The sequence below is a fragment of the Herpailurus yagouaroundi genome, unplaced genomic scaffold (assembly GCF_014898765.1).
Source record: "Herpailurus yagouaroundi ecotype Mexico unplaced genomic scaffold, PumYag 163, whole genome shotgun sequence".
NCBI lineage: Eukaryota > Metazoa > Chordata > Mammalia > Carnivora > Felidae > Herpailurus > Herpailurus yagouaroundi.
The window spans coordinates 26,882,902-26,905,962 of record NW_024412404.1 but is presented as its reverse complement, the minus strand read 5'-3'; the positions used below and the strand labels follow the sequence as shown (position 1 = coordinate 26,905,962).

General features: G+C 50.8%; 1 protein-coding gene across 6 annotated transcripts in view; it reads left to right on the top strand.

The window, feature by feature from the left end:
- The window catches only part of ARHGAP22 (Rho GTPase activating protein 22), a 180,591-nt gene that overhangs the window by 139,691 nt on the left and 17,839 nt on the right, over positions 1–23,061 (top strand). For 4 of the 6 annotated variants that reach the window (XM_040485689.1, XM_040485690.1, XM_040485694.1 and 1 more), the window contains one exon: positions 10,631–10,807. The exons of 1 other annotated variant lie outside the window; for it this stretch is intronic. In XM_040485689.1, coding sequence (XP_040341623.1) covers positions 10,631–10,807 — 177 coding nt within the window. The remainder of the gene's footprint in view (positions 1–10,630; positions 10,808–23,061) is intronic. One more of the 6 variants, XM_040485691.1, reaches the window with a different exon arrangement.

Genomic DNA, 23,061 nt, shown 5'->3' with positions numbered 1-23,061 from the left:
GCTGCACTCAGTCATGTGACCGCCAACAAATGACTCAGCCACTGTTTTCTCATCTGCAAAGTGGGTGTGATCATTGTACCACCTTTTAGGGTCATTGTGAAGCTGAAACATTGATTTAAAATAGGCAGTTTGTAGAAACTGTGCCCAGAACACTGTAAACAACCAATCAAACTTGGATGTTGTACTAAGAGAGATTGCCTGTCACTTCCACAGAGCTTTCCAGGTGTCCCCACGGTGACCACTGCCACCCTTTTCGAGACTCTGAACCAGTCCTGGGAGATACCAGCCAGACCAAGGGAGGCAAGCCCCGCTTTCCTGAAACTTACATCCTTTAGTAGAGACACAGTAAACACGTATACACATAAATAGGCTAATTTCCCCATGTGACAAGCCCTGGAGAGAAAAGACCATGACAGTCATTGGGCAGGAGGGACAGTTACTTGACAGAGGTTCTCACCCAGGGAGGGTTTCTCTAAATTGAAGTCTGAGCTGAAGTCTGAAGGTGCGAGGGAGCTGGCCATGCAGGGAGCTGGGAGAACACCCAGCACTGAGCACTAGGTTGTAGTTGGAAGAGAGTGAGTCTGAGGAAAGAGAAAGGGGGCCCAAATGGCCGATAGCAGTAAGGGTGGGCAAGTAGGTGGACGTGTGGTCATGGGGCCTGGGACCCCAAGGTCACAGCAGAGCTGGATTATATCCCAAGAACCGTAGGCCCCCTGAAGAGTTTTAAGCAGATGTGCTTTGTTTTTAATTGGCTGTTTTTCTTTGTTGAAGGGATGGATGGACGGACAGTTGGACAAATGGGGAAGATGGGCAAATAAACAGGTGGCATCAACACCAGCATAGGCTTTCACCAGAGTTTAGTGCCGGCTGCCTGCCCCAGCCCTTTAGGAAATCACTTCAGAGTTTCCCCGTGGTCGAGGTTCTGACACTGTCCTGGAAGGAATGAGTAGGGCAGGAGGGACGGCCAGGTTGGGGAAGAGGGCTGTCTCCAGCTCTCTTTTTTTTAATTATTTATTTTTGGGGGTGGGAGGGGGCAGAGAGAGAGAGATGGAGGGTCCCAAGGGGGCCCTGTGCTGACGGGCTCGGCCCGGAGCCTGCTTCGGGTTCTGTGTCTCCCTCTCCCTGCCCTTCCCCCGCTCGTACTCTGTGTTCCTCTCAAAAATAAATAGACATTTAAAAAGAAAAAAAAGAGTCTGACGCTTAACTGACCGAGCCACCCAGGTGTCCCTGTCTCCAGCTCTTTTTGTATCAAGGGTGGTGGAGACACCGTAAGGATGGAAGCTGATGTCATAGAAAGAGTCCCAAACAGCTAAGTTCAAGTCCTGGCTGTGCCAGATCCCAGCTGGGTGGCCCTGGGCCCTTGGAAGCGCCCCGGGCTCTGGCTTCCCCGGCTGTTGCAGGGATACTGGTGACTTATGGCTTCCTCATCTCATTCAGTCCCCACCAGAACCTCGCCAGGCAGATCCCATTATTGGCTTCATTTTGCTGATGAAGAAATGGAACCTGAAAGATTATGTGGCCAGTAATGACTTAATATTACTCGGGCTTCTCCCATGGATTCATTGAGCCCCCACCAACCTACTGAGGTGGGCTTTCCCAGGCTCCGCTTGGAAAGGACCCTGAGACACAGAGTGGATGGGGCCGGACGTCCAGCCCTGTGCTCTCAGCACCTAGCAAGCTGGGGGACAGGACAGCCCCAGTGGCGGGCCAGAGCCCGTGGTGTGCGCCGGGCAGGAATGCAGGGGAGGGAGCGCTCACGGCGGCTGAAGGGATTTCCGGACCGGACCCTGCACCCAGCGGGAGGGTCCCCCTGGGGGATCTGGCTGTTGCCTCCTCGCCCCGCCCCAGCCCGGGACAGTCCTAGCTTTGGGGCCCTGAGAAGTTGAGAACTTCCCCAAAGGAGACAAAAAGGTCCTGGCCCAGTGCCTTCTGAGCAGAGCGCACAGGCAGCCTCAGCTCCTGCACGCGGAGCCGCCTAGCCTCAGTCCCTGGCTTGGCTGTGTCTGACGGTCACTCCTCCGGCCACACCATGCCCTTCTGGCCAGCCAGGTATCTGAAGAGGAGCAGGCGTCAGCCCTGGGGTAAGTGGGCAGCCAGGGTCAAGAGCAGGTTGCGGGGCCAGTAGGCCAGGGGTGATTAACCCTTGAAGGGCAAGCGGCCTTTGATGGCTCCAAGTGGGTCAAGAGGTCAAGAGAAATGAGCGGAGACGAGGACAGGATCCTGAGGGCAGCTTGGACCCGAGTTCGGAGTCAGCCTGGACCCGAGTTCGGAGTCAGCCTGGTGTGGTCTGGCTGGGGTGGGCAGGGAGGCAGCCCTTGGAGACTGCAGAAAAGCCCAGCTGGCTGGAAGGCATAGCTCAGAGCTGTCCCCCACAACAGTCTCAGCAAGTCTGAGGGTGGCTCTTCTCCCCTCCTTCCAGCCCCTGTCTAGGCTGCCTCAAAGCTGTCCTGTAGCCACCAGCACATCTGGCTACCGAGCACTTGAAACGTGGCTGGTCTGGATGTGCTCTTTGTACAAAATATACACTGGATTTTGAAGGCTTGGTATAAAAAATACATTAAAGTTGTCAATTACAGGTTGAAATGAATGGTACTCTTTTGGAGGTACTGGGATAAGTGAAATATATTATGCAAAATAATTTCACCTGTTTCTTTGCACCTTTTTCAATGTAGCTGCCAAAACGTTTAAAAATGTACATGTGGCTTTCATTATGTTTCCACTGGACCACACTGTCTCAGACGGTATTTCCAGCTATATTCCTACACTTGGCCTCCAACCCTGGGAATCCATCAGTTGGGGCTTCCCTGGGGCTCCCCACTCCCCTGGGCTGCCAGTAGAATGACAGTGGGTCCTGTGACAAGTCCTATATTGCAGTTACTATTACCTTTAAATAGTGACTTCTTTTATTTTTTAAACAATTTTTCCATGACTCCTGGCCTAATACAGATAGTATTTGATTAATTACATCAGAATGACCGTTTTTCCACCTGAATGCCCTAGAATGAGTCCCACGGGCTACCGTGGTTTACAAAATGCTTTCATAAATAACATTTTCTCTTTTTTCTTTGTGTTATAAAAGTTTTTGTACAGAAACGTTGAGAGATAGTGGGTTCCTGTTCTGGATCCTGTGCCAGAATATGCTGCATTTTGGGGTTACCACCTTTCCCCCAAAGCCCCCCTTGCATGGGTGGAAAAGGAGACTCCAGCACAAAAGGAAATTCTTAAATTCAGGAGCTCAGAGGGGAAGAAAGCCCAAGTGGGAATAAGAAAAGCTGGGTTGGGGTCCTGGCTGGGTCACCTAAGGCCGGTCCCTTGAGCAGAGTGGGGACAGGGTTAGGAACTAGTCTGCCTAGGGTCCTAGTTCACTGGTTTTACAGCTTGGATGTGTTTCTCACCATCTCTGGGCCTCAGTTTCCTTTCCTGTCCGATGGGGATAATGACACCACTTCCTTTGTGAGTGTTCAAACTTGTGATGCTCACCCGTTCGTTAACATCATGCCTGCCTCAAAGCGAGTGCCTTGTGCGTGCCCCTTGGTTCTGCTGCGGCTGCAGTTAGCCATCCATTCATCCCAGATTCTGTGCGTGCCCTCCCCGTGCCAGGCACTGCTTGTGTGCTGGAGTTGCTTACCGGATAGACGAGGTGGGGTGGGCCAAAAATAAACAGTATAAATAAGCCTATCGTGTAAACATGTAAACTGTGTGTGTGCTGCATTGTGATAAGTGCTGTGGAAAAAGTAAGGACAGGAAGGGGCATGGGTTGTGGTGGATGATGACGTTTACATAGAGTTGTTGGGAAAGATTCCCCAAGAAGGCCACATTTGAGGAAAGACCTCAAGGAGGTGAGGGAGTGTCTGGGAGAACAGCAAGGGCAGGAGCAAAGACCTTCAGGCAAGGATGTGCCTGGTGGTTGGAGGAATGGCCTAGAACAAAGAGGAGAGCAGCCATGAAATCAGGAGTAGCAGGAGGGCTGGGGGCCTGGGGCGGGATGGGGGATAGGGGTGAGCGGCCTGGAAGATCATTGTAAGGACTCTGCTGAGAGGGGCGGTTTTTGCTTTGAGCAGAGGTGTGTGAGCTTGTTTAGGTCTTACTGGGCCACTGTGGCCGCCATACTGAGAACAGATTGTAGGGGCAAGCGAGCGCCTAGGGAGCACGCCAGTAATCTGGATGACAGAGGATGGTGGCTGGGACCAGGTGGAACAGTGAAAGGCGGTCAGAGTTTGAAGATCTTTTGAAGGAGGAATCAGTGGAACTTACTGATAGGAATGGATGTGACATGAGAGAGAGCAGACCTGAAGATGCATTTGGTTGCCACTTGAGTAGCTAGAAGAGGGAGTCGCCCTCATCGGAGAAGGGGAGGGTGGGGCAGGTCCAGAGGTGGATTTCATACCTGCTAAGGGCGTGCTGCCTGGAGACGTCCCGGTGGAGCTGTGGGGCAGGCAGTGGAGAGTGGGTCTGGAGGGCAGGGGACAGTGAACTTGGAAGTCGTCAGCATAGGGATGGCATGGTCATCACCTAGAGTCTTGAGACTAGATGAGCCCACCAGAGGAAACTGGGTCAGTGTGGGGACAAGGCAGGGGGAAAGGCCAGGTGACCCCAAGTTTCTGCCTGGGGTACCTGAATGCCCAGCACTGAGATGGGAACACAAGAGGAGGCTGGTGTGATAGATGAGGTCCTGATGATTTTCAGAGAAGCCCTGCTGTGCCCATGGGACATCACATGATTGTAGAATTGTAAAAGACATTTAGACTCATAGAAAGTATGTATCTGGTTGTTATATATCTGATTCTTAACTGGGGGCAGTTTTGCCCCCCAAGGGATATTTGGCAATATATGGAGACTTTCCTGGTGGTCAGCCTGGGAGACCAGGACAGGCTGTTACAGGCATCTAGTGGGTGGAGACCAGGGATGATGCTAAACATCCTGCTGTGCACAAGACAGCTCGTCACCACCCCCAGGAAGAATTATCTGGCCCCAAACATCAGTAGTGCTGAGGTGGGAAAATTCTGCTTTCTATTATATTAATTGAATGTGATAATAAAAGTGAACCTTTAGGGGCGCCTGGGTGGCTCAGTCGGTTCAGCGTCCGACTTTGGCTCCAGTCATGATCTTGCAGTTTGTGAGTTCAAGCCCCCCATCAGGCTCTGTGCTGTCAGGGCAGAGCCCTCTTTGGATCCTGTATCCCCCCAGCTCTCTCTCTCTCTGCCCCTCCCCTGCTCATGCTCTCTCTCCCAAAAATAAATAATGAACTTTTTTTTTTTTTTAAGTGAACATTTAAAGAGCTTGTTAGGTCCCAGGTGCTAAGCCAGGGGAGTATCTCAATGTCCTTCTCCCGAAAGGGTAGCTACCTTCATTTTCTTCACCCTACAGGTGTGGGACTCTGACGCTTGGCAAAGTTAAGTCACGGTGCTCCCCCTGGTGGAGCTGAGGGTTGACCCCAGGTTGGGCTCTAAGCACCATTCTAGAAAGCCTCAGAGGCCTGTGACATGTGTCAGGATGGGATGGAAACACAATGGCCACACAGCCTGGTTTAAAAAAAGGAAAGGGGAAAACCAAAAACAGTAACAAGAGACCCTCAGCCTTCATGATGCGTTTCTTCCTGAAATAATTGGCCGTTAGGACTTTTTTTTTTTTTTTTTTTTTAACTAAAGCTAATACGACTCTTTTCCTAAGTAGCAGAGGAAAAAGTAAGCATAAACGATTGAATGCCGTAGAAGATGCCAGAGTTTGCTTTAATGGCCTGTTTTACCTTCCATGCACTCCCCTCGGCTGCCAGAGAGGAGGTTTTATATTATAAATAGAGAATGCGTGTATCGTCGAACCAACCTTGGTTTGAATCCTGGCCTCTCCACTTGTTTGTTTGTGAGCTAAATGTTTAACTTCTCAGAGCATCCATTTATTCATCTGTAAAATGGGGTCAGTAACACTTCTTCCTACGGTATTTGTGAGGACTAGGTGTCGCCGTGTGTGTTAAGCTTCTTGCACAGTGTTTTACATGTAGCGGGTCATTAAAAGCGGTAGCGGGACTTCGTTTCTGGATACAATGGAACAACAGGGACCAGTTTGCTCTCTCACCTAAAACAACTCCCTCCCCACAAAAAAAGGACAAGTAATCTGAAACAGTTTTGAAGATACTGAACAGTGGCAGTGAAGGACTGTGACCCCCAAAAGACAGGAAACAAATGAGGTAAGGTCTACACGTGCCCCAGCTGGAGAAAGTTCCAGGCTGTGCCGCAGAAAGGGGAACCCCAGGTGGAACCCCTTTTACTCCATGCATTAAGGAGATAGAGCTTAGGGATGGAGAGACCAAAGCATCTAGAGTTTTCGGATGGGATACCCAGGAGGAAAGAGCTGCTCAGAGAGAAAACTCCTTGAGAACGCATCACCATGTACAGTGAGGACATGACCTGAACCCGAGGAGGGGACCACCAGGGAGGATTCCAGGCAACAGCATCCCCTCTAACACAGGGCAGGGAATAGTTCCTGTTACATCTACCATCCTGGAAAACCTCATGACTTATGGGGCATTGCATAGGAAACACGGAAGGGTTTTCCCTCAGCAGTGGGGAAGAATTGGCTCATCCTGAGTGTTCTGGACCCACCTAAGAAACCTTAGAAGCAAAATCTATGAGGATCAAACTCATTCCAGGTAACCTAACTTCATTCCAGAAGGGACTCAAGTGTTTTTAGAGGAATACAGAAATGTTCAGCACCCAACGATTTAGGAATCACAATGTCTGGCACCAAATAAAAAATATCAGGCATGCAAAGAATCGAGAAAACAGGACCCACAATGAGGAGAAAAATCAATCCACTGACACCAGCCTAGAAATGACAGTATTAAAATTAGCAGACGGAGATGGTAAAACAGTTTTTATACCTGTATTCCAGTAGGTTCAGAAAGTTAAGTAGAGATGTGAAAGATATTTTTGAAAAGACCCCAAATCAAACTTCTAGAGCTCAAACCTATAATGCATGAGATACAAAATATACCAGATATGGGACACCTGGGTGGCTCTGTCTGTCAGTTAAGCGGCCGACTCTTGATTTCGGCTCAGGTCTTGATCTCAAGGTTGTGAGTTCAAGCCCTGTGTTGGGCTCCGCGCTAGGTGTGAGGCCTACTTAAAAAGAATGAAGTTCAATCCATACCTTGCACCAAATTCAGAAATTAACTCATAGACCTAAATGTAAGTCCTAAAACCATGAAACTTCTAGGGGAAAACTTTTATGACCTTGGGTTAAGCAAAAATTTCTTAGAGAAGCACACTCAGTAAAAGAAAGACATTGGTAAATTGGGCTTCACTAAAATTAAAAACTTCTTTTCTAAATACACTCTTAAGAGAATGAAAAGAAAAGGCACAGACAGGGAGAAATACTTGCAGAGCATATATCTGATACAAGACTTGTATCCAGAATATGTAAAGAACTCTCAAAACTCAATAAGGAAAAAATGCACAAATGTATGGCCAACTCATCTTTGACAAAGCAAGAAAGAATATCCACTGGAAAAAAAGACAGTCTCTTTAGCAAATGGTGCTGGGAGAACTGGACAGCAACATGCAGAAGAATGAAACTAGACCACTTTCTTACACCGTTCACAAAAATAAACTCAAAATGGATGAAGGACCTGAATGTGAGACAGGAAACCATCAAAACCCTAGAGGAGAAAGCAGGAAAAAACCTCTCTGACCTCAGCCGCAGCAATTTCTTACTTGACACATCTCCAGAGGCAAAGGAATTAAAAGCAAAAATGAACTATTGGGACTTCATCAAGGTAAAAAGCTTCTGCACTGCAAAGCAAACAATCAACAAAACTGAAAGGCATCCGACAGATTGGGAAAAGATATTTGCAAATGACCTATCAGACAAAGGGCTAGTATCCAAAATCTATAAAGAACTCACCAGACTCCACACCTGAAAAACAAATAATCCAGTGAAGAAATGGGCAGAAAACATGAATAGACACTTTTCTAAAGAAGGCATCCAGAGGGCCAACAGACGTGAAAAGATGCTCAACGTCGCTCCTCATCAGGGAAATACAAATCAAAACCACACTCAGGTATCACCTCACGCCAGTCAGAGTGACCAAAATGAACAAATCAGGAGACTATAGATGCTGGAGAGGATGTGGAGAAACGGGAACCCTCTTGCCCTGTTGGTGGGAATGCAAACTGGTGCCGCCGCTCTGGAAAACAGTGTGGAGGTTCCTCAAAAAATTAAAAATAGATCTACCCTATGACCCAGCAATAGCACTGCTGGGAATTTACCCAAGGGATACAGGAGTGCTGATGCACAGGGGCACTTGTACCCCAATGTTTATAGCAGCGCTCTCAACAATAGCCAAGTTATGGAAAGAGCCTAAATGTTCATCAACTGACGAATGGATAAAGAAGATGTGGTTTATATATATAATGGAATACTACTTGGCAATGAAAAAGAATGAAATATGGCCTTTTGTAGCAACGTGGATGGAACTGGAGAATGGTATGCTAAGTGAAATAAGTCCTACAGAGAAAGACAGATACCATATGTTTTCAGTCTTCTGTGGATCCTGAGAAACTTAACAGAAGACCATGGGGGAGAGGAAGAGGGGGGACTTACAGAGAGGGAAGGAGGCAAACCATAAGAGACTCTTAAATACTGAGAACAAACTGAGGGTTGATGGGGAGTGGGGAGAGGGGAAAGTGGGTGATGGGCAGTGAGGAGGGCACCTGTTGGGATGAGCACTGGTGTTGTATGGAAACCAATTTGATAACAAATTATATTAAATAAATATAAATAAAAATAAAAAAAGAGTATTTAGGATAAGCAAGTAACTATAACAAATTCTTGGAGTCCTAAATCATCTTCTGAGCCATCTTGAGACCCTGGTTCAGAGAAGCTTATGTAGCAAAGCTTCCTGGAGGCATCAGGCTTCGGGGGCGGCCCCCCCCGCTCCGACTCTCCCTACCTCTGTGGCAGTGCTCACACCCCACGAATGACCATGGCAGCCACCGAGCCATGGGTGCAGACTTTGCTTCCCGCAGGTGCACACACACTTGTCTGGCTTCGGGCTCTGCCGCCTCTGCCCCATGACTCCCTTCCCCTCCACTTCCACCTCCACCTCCACCGCCCTGCTTCCCAGCGGTTGCACGGGCTCCCAAGGAGCAGGGCTTGTGTGTGTGGTGAGGGTTCCAGAAGCCATCCTGGGGTCCCGGCACGCTTGTCTCCTTGCTCATCACCCTTCTGAGCTTTGGGCCTCACAGGCCTGTCCAGACTACTGGCCCTGCTCAGGTGCCCCCTCAGTGAGGACACACCCCACCCTGTGCTCCAGCTCTCAGAGTACTCTGCTCCATTTCCTGGCCCTTGGCGGCCTTGCTGGGACCACTGTCAGACTGATCCCACCAGGCTGCCTTCTCTTTGAGGGGTGACAAGAGCATGGGGTGGGTCAGAGCCCAGAGCAGGGGACTTTGAATCCCAGCCTCTACCACGTAGTAGCTGTATGAGTTCAAGCAAGTTCCTTAATCACTCTGTGCCTCAGTTTCCTTGACTGAGGAAGCTGCGGAAAGTAACGGCACCTCCCGCCACACAGGCTTTGTGAAGATTAAAGAATCCCAGGAGGACGGTTTTGTCCACTTAGTGTCTTCAGCTTCTAGAAGAGTCCCGGGCAGGTACCACGCACTCAGGAAGCACTTGCTCCTGTCTCCATCCCAGGGCTGCAGGCTCTAGCAAGGGGGCGTCCTGGGTCTCACGGTTCTCCCTCATTGCCACCCCACCCCCTCAAGAACCCAGGACCTTGGGACTCACACCCCACCTGCAGACAGTCCTGCTCAGGGTCGGTGGCTCTGGGACCAGAGGCTAGTACTTGGGTGAGTTACATATTGCAGGATGTTGGGGATGAACGAAGACAAGATCATTCTTGAAAAGCCTTTAGATGAAGTTCAGTATAAATGGGTTTTGTGTACACCCTAAAGATGAGTTCATTTATACATGAAAACGTGAGAACCGCTGGAGCTACATTAGGGAAAATTTAATGACCTCTGTCTGAAATTTCCCATCCTTCTGCGTTGAGATGCAATGTCTAGCTGCGAGTGGGGATGGGTGGGGAATTCTAGAGCGTTTTGCTCCATCCTGGTTTGACAGCAGGCCTCCGTAATGTTGCTGCTTGTGGAGAATCAGGCCTCCTTTCCAGGCTGGGGAAGGAGGCCTGTAATGTCAGAGCGGACGTTAAAAGCATAGTGATGTTGCACTTTGCGCGGAAGAGGCGTAAAGCTGATGCAGAACAAAATACATAGGCTACTCTGGGTTCTGAACTTCTCCCAGCTGGCCTCCAGTGTGAATGCTCTTTCTCTAATAGTGCCTGGGCATGCTTCTAATGATTTCTGTTTTGATGCGGAAATGTAACTAGGTGGAAACCTACAAGGGCCCCAAAGATACACGTGTGGGGTGTGAAAGGAGTGGCGGCGGGTGGGAGAGGGCTGCCAAAACGGAACCAGAAGCTTGGCCGTTGCCAACAGGTTTGGGAGAGGCGGCCTTCTCACAGGGCAGGGAAGAACAGGCTAAGTGGCATTGGGGTGGACAGTGCTGTGGGAGTGTGAGCCCCGGTGTCCGCACGGGGGTCCTTGCAGTAAGCCTGTGTCTCCCTGTCTTGCAGGTGGTACCGGGGAGCGGGAGAAGGTGCCGGCCAACCCCGAGGCGCTCCTGCTCATGGCCAGCTCCCAACGTGACATGGAGGACTGGGTGCAGGCCATCCGCCGGGTCATCTGGGCCCCACTTGGCGGAGGTACTGCCCGTAGATCGCATGCTCACCCTCTAGAACCCTTGCCTTCAGGTAATCATGCCCCTCCGCCCTGCACTGAGCCCGCAAGACCTCTCTCACTTGGGACCCACCGGCTGTGTCCCTAGCTGCTTACGGCAGGCAAGCCATGCTGTCCTCTCCTGCTGCCGGCCCCTGACAGTCACACCTCCACTTTACTGGACAGGCAGCAGCAGGGGAATCAGGGCCACCTTTCAAAACATGCCCTCCTCTGGCTAGAATCCTGTGGCGTGTGCATACTGCCTCCCTGCGTCCAGAGCCCTGCTGCACAGCAGGTGTTTTTGAGGTGGTCTGCACTGGGTCCCGCGTCCTTCCCTCTGTTGTGCCTTCCTACAGCCACACAGGGCCCCTGCGCTGCCCACACAACCAGCGCCTTGTTTCTGAGCTGAGAGCAGTGGTTGCCATTTACGCAGCTTTATTGAAAACACTTATCGGATGCTTGAAACGTACCTGGTCATATTCCGGACACTCGGAAGTTCAGTGATAAAACAAAATAGAGGATTCCTCCGCCCTCCTCTCCCGTCCATTGTCCAGTGGGAGACGGATAATAGGCAAGTCAAGGTGTCACATGATTTTAAGTAGAGAGAAACACAATAAAGTAAATTTAAGTAGGATGATAGAGGGGATGCTGTGTTAGATGTTGTAGCCTAGCCAGCTCAATGAAGTGGCCAGGAGAGCCAGGGGAGTGCTGGGCAAAGAGCATTCAGGCAGAGGGGCAAGCAAGTGCAAAGGCCCTGAGGTGGGAGTGAAAGATTTGGACACAGAGAATCTCAGGAAGGCCAGCGGGTCTGAGGGAGTGAGGACAGGAGAGTAGAGGACATGAGGCAGGAGAGGTCACTGAGGCCTTGGGGACATGGTGGGGATCTCAAGATTTTGTTCTCAATCGATGGGGCACCAAGGAGGGCTCTGAGCAGGAGACAGACACGACCTGACCCAGATTTGTAAAGGGCCCTTTGGCCGCCATGTGAGGGGTGGAGCAGAGAGAGACAGGAGTGGACACGGCAGGCTGAGACAGCCATCAGACGGGGGTGACGGGGACACAGGCTGGCGTGGGGGTGGAGAAGAGAGTGAAGAGGGCTCAGCAGCTGTGTTCTGAAGGTAGGGCTGCCAGGGTCTGCGGACAGACACAGGGTGCAAGAGAAAGGAAGGGTGGCCCCCGGCTGTGTGGTCGGTGCCCCTCTGCAATCATCATGAAAAGAGCTTTTAGAAGGGGTCACCATACTGGCTGGGCTGCGGCCACCAACTCCCTGCTGAATGTGGAGACCATGTGACCATGAGAGCCATGGACATCCTGTCTCCCCCGCACAGTGTCTGAGTGCTACACATTCTGGGCAGGGGCGGAAGCTCACCTTTCAGGGCTTGGAGCCCGTCTCCAGACCCAGTGTGCTCTGTAGGCTGAGCCCCTCCCTTCCCCACTCACCTCGCCAGCTCTCCTCTGCTATTCCCGGCTGTGGCCTGCCTGGCCATCTCTCCTAGAACCACTGATCCTCACATAGAAGAGTCGATATCACATGGAAAGGCAGTTTTTTTCTTGTGCTTCATAAATGCCCTCACACTGTTAGTCATGGCCTCCCTGCCTCCTGAGGCTCGTGGCAACTTTGACCCAAGACCCAGGCACACTCAGGGATTTCTGCGGCCTTCGCAGACCTCCTTGGGTGCAAAGTGGTTGGAATTGAACCCATGGAACAAAATAGAGCCCAGAATCAGACTCTCATGCAGCTGGACTTTGACTTACGACAGACGGCACCTCCGAACACCAGGGAAAGGAGAACATCATTGTGATCTTGGGTAGAGAAAACTTCTTTTTGCAGGAGTTATAAAAATCATTAATCTTTTAGGAAAAGATCGATAAATTATGCTCTACACAAGGAAGAGCATCTGTTCGTTAAAAGGTAGATTAAGAAAATGAAAAAACCAGCATCTAGGGTGGGAGAAGGTGTTTGCACCACATACAGCCGTCAAATGACTTGCTCCTCAAACCTCTACAAACCCAGAAGGCAACGACAGACAAGCCAGTAGAAACTCCGGCAAGAGACTCGGACAGGCACTTTACCAAGAAAGAAATCCTTGTGACCAGTGAACATAGGCTGCAGCGTTCAGCCTCGTTAGTCATCAGGCAGGTGCATGTTAAACCACGACATGCCACTTATAGTCACCCACCAGAAAGACTGAATGAAAAAGGCGGGCGGTTCTCGGAGGTGACAAGGACAGAGCTACGGGCACTTGTGGGTATTGCCGGGATCTGCAAAAGTTGCTATGCACCCCGAGGCCCCGCAGTGCCACCGCTAGGCATGTCCCAGATAGAAATATGTGTGCAGATATGCTGGGGACTTGGACACGTCACACGTTCACAGCAGCCTTACCCATGATGGCCTGACCCTAACCAGGGGTTTAGGAACGATCCAGGGGCTCAATAAGTATGATTCGTTCTTGCAGCAGGAAACTCTACAGCAGTGGAAAAGAATTACCCACAACTCCACCTAACAACGTGCATGAATCCTAAACGCCTACCATGGGACTAGGGAGGCTCAGTAACATGTTATAGGTATAATTCCATGTGTATAAAGTTGAATAACAGGGCAGAAAGAAAACTGTACTATTTGTAGGTGGGTAATCGGGCAGCAGAAATAAAGAAAGGCACAGAAACAAATGCCATAAAAGTCTGGATAGAAGTCTCGCTTACACAGGTGTTCATTTTACAGCAATGTGGTAATCTGCAGGTATATGCTTTAAGTACGTTTCTGGATGTACGGATACTTCACTATATTAAAAAAACAAAAAACAGAGAAGCTCAAGGCTGAAGCGTCTATGTAATTTGGCCAAGACAACCCAGCTACTCAGGGAGCAAAGCTGAGAAACAAAGGTGGATGTTCTAACCCCAGAGGCCATGCTTTGACTCAGACCATGCAGGGCGCTGGCACACCCATCTACTCTATTCGTGGTGCCAGCTTCTGGCCACACATCCATCTCTCTCTCTCTCTCTCTCTCCCCTTCCCTCTCTCTCTCCCTCCCTCCCTCCCTCCTTCTCTGTGCTTGCTCAGAACTGGGACCCTTTGCAGAACCCAACATAGAACCCAGATCTGTCCCTCCCTCAGGTCCCCCAGCATTTACCAAATTTCTCAGACTGCGTGCTGCAGAACTTGTAAGATTTCAAACAGGAACCGTCATCAAAGGCACTTATCTCCTTTCTACCAGAAGCACAGAGGAAACGCAGCAATCGCAGGGGTTAGCGATGGCAGACATGTCTGGGCAAGCCATGGGCACTCACAGGTGGGCTCAGTCAGCCTCTGCAGCAGGTTCCTGGCAAAGCTGTTATTAGCCTGGGTTCCCCTGGAAAGGAGGCTTAGAGGATCAGTCCTTCTTTCACTGTTAATAACGGAGTCCGTGAGCCCTTTCAAGCATGTTTGTTCTGGCAGAGAGCAGGCCGCCTCTGACAGACAGGAATGGGCAGTGTGCCTGCTGCAGCCAGAGGCAGCCCCGGCCATCCCCATGGAGAAGGCTGGAGGCAGCAGACCCACGGGGTCAGTGGAGCCCGTTACTGGCGATGGCCTACCCAGAGGTGGCAGTCCCTCTTATCTGGGCATTCGTTCATTCATTCATTCAGCCAGTCATTCATTCACTTGCGAAAGTATTCTAGGAGCCAGGGATACAGCAGTGAACAGGACAGACAAGGCCTCTACCCTCATGAAATGCACATTCTAGGAGAGAACAGGTAACAAGCCGATTGCAGGGCTCCGTGGAGAAAGGTGAGGGGGGAAGGGCAAGTAAAGGCTTTGGAGGTTGGAGTTTCCTGACATTTGAGTAAAGGAGCTGAAGGGTGACGTGCACATATACCTGGGCGGAGAGGTTTGGAGGCAGGGGTAGTGGGGTCCATGTCGGAAGAGCAGCGAAGAAGCCAGTCTGCCTGGAGCAGAGTCTGCGAAGAGGGAGAGAGCAGGAAGTGGGTCAGAGAGGTAATGGGGTTTAAGTCAGTAGGGCCTTGTCGTCACGGTGATGACTCTGGCTTTCCCTGAGTGACGTGGTGCCCTTGCTGGGTTTTGAACAGAGAATGCAGAGCCTGACAGGGTTCCAACGGGATCCTTCTGGCCACCTGTTGAGAATAGATCCCAGAAGGCAAGGCCAGAAACAGGGAGACGAGCTAGGAGCTCATTATCCACTAATGCAACTGTGAGACGATGGCAGCTTGGCCCGAGTGGTACTGGTGATGAGAAGTAATTGAATTCTTGATATATTTTAAGGTAAAGCCAGTGTAAGTATTTCCCTGCTGGAATGGAAGAAAGGTATAAGAGAATGAGAGAAGTCAAGGGTAATTCCAGGATGTTTTGACCTAAGCAACTGGAAGGATGGATTAGCCATTAACAAATGAAAAAGACCAAAGGAAGTGCAGTGTTTGGAATGAAGCGTGAGAGTTCCCATTGGGCTTAGTCTGAGATACCTGGTAGAGGCTCAAGTTTGTTATTATTTTTTTAATGTTTATTTATTTTTGAGAGACAGAGCATGAACAGAGTAGGGGCAGAGAGAGAGGGAAACACGGAATCTGAAGCAGGCTCTGGGCTCTGAGCTGTCAGTACGGAGCCCAATGCAGGGCCCGAACTCACGAACCACAAGATCACGACCTGAGCCAAAGTCAGACACTTAACCGACTGAGCCACCCAGGCACCCCTAGAGGCTCAACTTTAAGTGTCCAATAGGCAGTTTAACATTTAAGTCTAGAGAACTGGAGAGAGGACTGGGTTGGAGGGGGAATTTGGAGGCTGTTGACATATAGATGGGGTTTGAAGCCGTGAGGCTGGGGTGAGGCACCATAGAGCCAAGTGTAGAGACAGCAGAGGACCAGGGCTGAACCCTGAGCTGCTCCCAGGTGAGAAGTCAGGGGCAGAGGAGGAGCCAGCAGAGGGGGCTCAGGAGGGTTGGTGAGTGAGTTGGGGATCCCGAGGCAACTGAAGGGAATGTCTAGGGAGGAAGGGGCAGTGACAACATGCACTGTGGACAGATCAACCAGAAGAGATCGAGCATAGTTCATTGCTGACTTGGGCAAGCATGGTTCTGGTGGAGTGCTGGGGATAGAGCTTGATAATAGCGGGCATGAGAAAGGGTAAGACGAGGGGAAATGGAGTGTGAGAATAACCGACTATTTCAAGAAGTTGACTATAAAGGGAAAGAGATGGGACAGTGGCTGGAGGGGAGGTCAGGTAAAGAGAGGGCTGTTGGATTTTTTGGTTTTAAGTTGGGAGACAAAACAGCAATGCAAAAGACTGATGGTACTGGAGAGGGAGAGAAGAATGGCTGGAGCACTGATCTCTCTTGTGGACATAGATGCAAAGATCCTCAACAAAATACTCACAAGTTGAATCCAGCAGCATATGAAAGGATTATACAAATGAAATGAGATTTATGACCAAATGAGATTTATCCCAGGAATGCAAGGATAGTGTAACACCTGAGAATCAACAGTTGTAATACACGAATGGAATTAAAGACAAAAACCACATGATTGGGACGCCTGGGTGGCTCAGTCAGTTAAGCATCTGACTCTTGATCTCAGCTCAGGTCTTGATCTCAGGGTTGTGAATTCAAGCTCCCCCCCCCCCCCCCCCCACCCCCATTGGGCTCCCTGCTGAGTACATGAACCCTACTTAAAACACCACATGATCATCTCAGTAGACTCAGAGAAAGCATTTAATAAAGTCTGGCACCCTTTCCTGATGAAAATAAACGGCCTAGGGATGGGGGTAGAAAGAAACTTACTGAACTTGATAAAGAGTATGTATCTACAAGAGACCCAAAGGTAACATCATACTTGTGGAGGAAGACTGGATACTTATCCTCTGAGATCAGAAACAAGGCACAGATTCTCACTCTCCTCACTGAAATTCAGCACTGTACTGGAGGTTCTGGCCAGAGCAATTAGGCAAGAAAATGACATACATCCAGATTGGAAAGGAAGAAAGGAGTTAAAGTATCTCTTATTTGCAGATAATAGGATCTCCTATACAGAAAACCTTAAGAAATCCACTAGAAAACAATTAGAAGTCATAAAACATTCGGCAAGACTGCAGGATACACTAATCAGCTGTATTTCTGTTCAGTAGCAATGAGCACACCAACAATGAAATTAAGAAAACTTCATTTACAATAGCATCCCAAAGAAGAGAATACTTAGGAATAAATGTAGCAAAAGAAGTTTAAAACTTGCTACTCTGAAGGTGACAAAATGTTGTTAAAAGAAACTAAAAAAGACCTGAATAAATGGAAGGACATCCCATCTTCATGGATCAGAAAACTTGACATTGTGAAGAGGGCAATGCTCTCCTGTAGATCTCTGGACTTCTGTGCCCAGCTCTGGGAACATGGGCCCTGGAGCCCCATCGGGCAGCAACTCCTACCCAGCTCACCATGAGAGGAAAGAAGAGGGAACCACTGAGTACCCAGGGTTACCTGGCATCTGGCAGGTGCTTGCACGGATGAACCCTTGCCTAGTTATCTGGAGAGAGCCTGCAAGACCTCAAAGGTGGGTCTGATAGGACGGTGCTTGGCAAAGCCAGTTGCACTGATGGGTGAGAGGAGGCAGAGTGAGCACAGATTCCAGTATCAGGTTGTGTGGTCTGAGTGTGATCTGGCTCTGCCCTTTGCTGGCTGTGTGACCCTGGGTAGGCCTGTTACCCTCTCTGTGTCTTTGTCTGCAAAACGGAAGAAGAATGCCTTCATTGCAGGACTGTCGTGAGAATTAAGAGAGAAGACGGACACAAAGTGCTCAGCGCTCTCTCAGTACAAGGTAGCCCTGGAACATTCAGCAAACACAGCACACCTGCTGTGCACAGGCAGGGGAGGTGGCAGGAAAAGAGGTCGGGGGAGCTTCTTCCTACTCCACAAAACGGCCACTAACCAGGAAAGCAAGCCACGAGGCACAGAGCAGTGGTTCTCAAATGTTAGCTAGCATCTGAGGCACCCCGAGGAAGGCCTGTGGAAATGGGACTGCTGGCTCCACTCACGGGGATTCCAGCTCGCTTGGGCGATGCCCTCGAATTTGTATTTCTAACAAGTTCCCAGATGCTGCTGGTGCTGCTGGTCCGGGGCCCATATTCTGTGAACCTCTGTGTTTTGGAAGGGTGGTGAGTGCTGTTGAAAGAAAAACAAACCCGAGCAGTTTTAAATACAGTGATGAGGATGGGCCATTCAAACAGTCTGGGAGGTGAGACAGCCAGCCAGGATGTCTGGTGGAAGCTGGCCAGCCAGAGGCAGCAGCCTGGGCATCAGCAGAGCACATCTGATGTGGTCCTGAAGCAGCGTGGAAGGTGGGTAGGCCGGAGGGGTGAGGGACAGGGCAGATGGGAAGGAGCCTCCCGCACCCCTGTGAGGACTTTGGCTCTCACTCCTTTTGTTTGTTTGTTTGTTTTAATTTTTAAAAATATTTATTTTTGAGAGAGAGAGAGCATGAGCAGGGGAAGAGCAGAGAAAGGGGAAGACACAGAATTTGAAGCAGGCTCCAGGCTCTGAGCTGCCAGCACAGAGCCTGATGCGGGGCTGGAACTCCTGAACTGCAAGATCATGACCTGAGCTGAAGTCAGATGCTTAACCCAACTGAGCCACCCAGGTGCCCTGGCTCTCACTCCTAAATGAAAGGGGGAGGGCGCATTGGAGGGCTTTGAGCTGAGGCATGATGGCATCTGACATATAGTTGTAAAGGGCCACTCTGACTGCTGGCCTGAGAGGGACAAGGCGAAGCCAAGGACAGGTATACACGGACTAATCCAGGCCGGAGACATGGGCGCTTTCACTATGGTGGGTGACAGTGAAAGTAATCAGGTTCTGAATCTGTTTGGAAAATAGGACTGACAAGCACTGGGTGGAGGTGTGCGAGAGCAAGGACAGTGCAGGTGACTCATGGGGTGTGGGTGAGAGGTCTTGGGGACAGAGCTGTCATTAACCAAGAGCGCAGTTCAGGTTTGGGAGGTCGCGGCCCGACCGCAGTTCCATTTGGACACTTCTCAGTTTGAGATGTCTATTTGTCATGAAGCCAGGGCAGGTGCTGCGTTGGATGCAGGAGTCAGGATTAGCGCTCAGTAACTAGTAGCATGGTAACTCTGACACTCACAGGCTGCCAGGCACTGCCTAGCACGGCCCAGAAGCTCTCTGCCCCAACCTTACAGGCAGCAGCACGGAACGACAGCCCTGGGGCAAGGAACCCAGCTTGGGAATGGTGTCCCTGCCCACAGTGACTGCCCTGCGCTGGGGAGGGGTGTGAGGGACCAGCAGCAGGCCCGCAGTGGCCGTCAGAGCCTTGTTGCCCCAGCCCGGTTGTATGCGGCTCTCACAGTCCGCTGGAGACTTTCCTCTGACTCCCTGGAGCCAATTCTCCTGCTCTTCGGTTCCTCAGAAATCAGGTGGTAGAAGGAAAAAGAGGGGACAAATGCAGCTTCCAGAAGCCACAGGGCAGGACACTTGACATGGAGAAAAGCCCAGCCTTGGGGCAAGTTGGAGGGACACAGAGCAACCTTTTTAGTCCAGCTGGAAGTGGTCACTGTTTGCTAGAATGACCTCTCCAAATAGAAGCCCCTCGAGGCACAATCCGGTTCAGAATGAAAGGTCACTGGCCCCAGCCCAGGCTAGCAGTGGTGGAGCCCGAGATACTAGTGGACCACTTCTCCCCCGTGCTGCTTGCCCAGCTCTTCTAGGAGATTGAAGAAGAGAGTCTTATTTCCGGTTTCCCTGACTGTTGACCCACCAGGCCCAGAGTCCCTAGCTGGGCCTTTCTTGGCAGCCCTTCCAAAAGGGGAGAGAAAGGACTGTGGCTAATCTGCGCTGGGCTTCAGGTCACTAAGCCAGCAGATGGGCTGCTTGAGCATGATTCTGGTACCTTCAGCCTATCCTCGTATGTTCTGTGGGTCCACCAGCCAGGTGGAGGAGAGGCCTCAGCAGGCCTGGGACCCTTTCCATGCCCCAGGCTCCCAGAGGGCAGATCTGGCCTCTTCTGGGCTTAGGGGTTGGTTCACAGCATCCTTGGGCCTCCTTCCCCTGTAGTGCTTCTGGAGTCTGTGAGCTTGTAGGAGAAATAGTTCCCAGCCACAGACCCCTCTGACAGCATGGCGGGGAGCCCGGGGCCGTTTATGGGGAGAACAGAGAGGGAAGGCAGATAACTTGCCTTGGGAGAGCCCGGCACCCCAGCAGTGGTGATTTACTGGGGTGAATTCAGGACGCTAACTGTTCAGCTGCCTCTTACGCACCTTGCCAGAAGTCCTCCTTCCTTCCCAGCGGCTGTGATGGGAAATGCCCCATCAACGTGGCCTGCCTGGCTTCTGTTTGTGCTAAGGAGAGCTCAGATCACAGACAGGGCCAGGAGAGAGTCTGTCATGGTTACTGTTAAGATGAGGCCCGTGGAGGGTTAGTGCCAGTGACACTGAGCGGTGCCCCAGTAACCCCAGCCACTCGCCAGGGCAGCTAACATTTATTCAGCATGTTCCTGTGTCAGGCTCTGCAATAGCCCTAAGGAAACTGGTCGTGAAAACCTTTACAGGCGGGGACACTGGGCAACAGGGAGACTCAAACGCTTTGTCCAGGTCACAGAGAAGTCGGCAGGAAGCTGGGTTCTTTTTGTTTGTTTGTTTGTTTGTTTATTTATGTATTTAAATGTCATTTATTTTTGTGAAAGGGAGAGAGAGAGCACGAGCAGGGGAGGGGGAGAGAGAGAGGGATACACAGGATCCGAAGCAGGCTCCAGGCTCTGAGCTGTCAGCACAGAGCCTGATGCAGGGCTTGAACTCTCGAACCGTGAGATCATGACCTGAGCCCAAGTCGGACGCTTAACCGACTGAGCCACCCAGGCACCCCAGGAAGCTGGGTTCTAACCCAGGTCTGCTAGAGCTCAGAGCACCCCCTGCTGGATGCCTGCTCTGGAAAGTAGGATGCCAGGGGGCCTCCAGGTGATCCTATGGCCAGGTTCCCTGGGTCTCGTGGCTTCGAGGTGGCCTTGGTCGTTCTCCACATCAGTCTGAGGAGACACAGAGGGGTCTCATGCTTGCTAAGTGCTATTCTTGCCAGGGGTTAGTTGTATCAAAATTACATTATAGAGGGAGGCAGAGAGGCCTAGAGAGGTTTAGCAATTTGCCTTACAGCACACAGCAGAGCTGGGGGCAGAGGCAGCTGTCCCCAGGGTGAGACCATCATCCGTGATTCTGTCTCCCTCTCTCTCTTTCTCTCCTGGGTAAGCATCAGAGCACCATAGCCTCTGGATCTGAGTTGTCTTGATGGGAGGGACGGAGATCATGGGGAGGCAATCAGACTGAGGAAAGAGTCCCCGAGGTCTGGGACCCAGGGCCTGTTCGACACAGCTCAGAACTGAGGGCCACCCCCGCTGAAGAGGTCATCTGTGTCCAGGTACTTGTTTGAGAGGACAGAGCCTCAGCTTCCTGGCCTTGCCCCAAGAGGACAATTTTTTTTTTAATGTTTATTTTTGCGAGAGAGAGAGAGAGAGAGAGAGAGCGCGCGCAAGTGGGGAAGGGGCAGAGAGAGGGGGGGACAGAGGATCTGATGCAGGCTCTGCGCTGACAGCTTTGGCACTGACACCCATGAGCCAAACACCAGGGCTTGAATTTACGAACCACGAGATCATGACCTGACCCCAAAGTTGGACACTCAACCAACTGAGCCACCCAGGCACCCACCCCCCAACGGGACAATTTTAAGACTCTCTCTGAACATCCAACCCTAATAGGCCCCACAGCTAAAAATGACCCCCCAACATGGGGTGTGTTATCCTGGCTGGGGCATAATCTGGTGCCCATCTGAGTCCAGAGCCTTCTAAATGGCGGGCACTTGCAGACTTCCAGCCGTCTGGGGAATCTGTGTGGGAGTGGAAGGGATTCCCTAGAGCCTGGCAGGTCTAACCGCACAGGTAGGGGAACCAAAGCTCAGGAGGAGAAAGCAAGATGGCATCAGAGCCCACATGGCCAATGGGAGGGTCCGCCTACCCCCAGGGTAGGTGACTCTAACTGAGCCCTTGGGTCCTTCCCTTGAAAGTGGACAGTGCTGCTCAGACCCAGACGGTCCCTGGGTAGTGGGAGCCCTAGGCTTTTCTGACAGGTTTAGGGCGGGGCATTCCTCGGCTTGTGCCCCTCACCGGCATCATGAAATGCCCTTCCTCCCTTCCTGTGTACTTGAACTTTGGGAAGGGAGAGCCCTGAGCCCCTCCCCAGAACCCAGGGCTAAGGAGGATGTGAGCCCCCACCCCCATACTAGTATCAGGGCCGGGACTAGGGGGCCTATGTGGCCTGCAGCACAGAATTTAAGGATGGCAGCAAAAGCCTCAGTGATCAGGATGAACATGTTATTGTGATATTTGTAATGGAAATTAATGCAAAAAGTCCATTACATTAGTTTCTTATTGCTGCTCTAACAAATTGCCACAAACTTAGTGGCTCAAAACGACACAAATTTATCCTGTCACAATCGTGGAGGTCAGAAGTCAGAGCTGAGTCTTCGCTAAAATCAAGGTTTTGGAAGGGCCTGTTCCTTCTGAGGGCTCTTGGGAGACCCTGTTCCTCGCCTGTCCACCTCCTAGAACGCTGTTCACATTCGTTGGTTGTGGCCTCATCACTCCGGTCTCTGCTTCCCTCCTTACCATCATTACCTCTTCTGTAGTCAGCCTTCCCTCTGCCTCCCTTTTAGAAAACCTACCTGGATAATCCAGTACAATCTCTCCATCCTTAACTTAATCATGTCTGCAAAATCCCTTTTAGTAGGTGAGGTAACACAGTCACAGGTTCCAGGGGTTAGGGTATGGACATTTGGGGGGGGGGGGGAATCATTATTTCTCCCACCACGTCTACAGTAAATCTCAAAATTTCAAATGAAGACAGGATCCGGGGGATTAGGGCGAGACGCTCACAGGATCTGTGCCAAAAGCAGGGTTGCAGCCTGTCATTACTTAAAGTTTTGATAATTTGTTCATCATGGATTTTTTTTTTTAACATTAACTTGTATTTGTTAAAACACTGCAGTGAAATGTTTACCTTGCTTATTGAAGTTTTTGATACCTGAAGTTTTTGATACCTTAAGTTTTGCGCAGGTGGGCAGTGCCTCATTTGCCTCATCCTGGTCCCCCCTTGCTTCGGAGAGCACTGGCTGTGCACTGCACACTCAGCTTTCAGATGAGCCCCCCACCCCTTCCAGCCCCAGGGCTCCCCTAAGCTCCTCCCTTACAGAATTTGGCCCACAGAACCCCGTGGGTCTCTATTCCTCCTGCCTGGTGCTGCCACCACCACCACCACCCC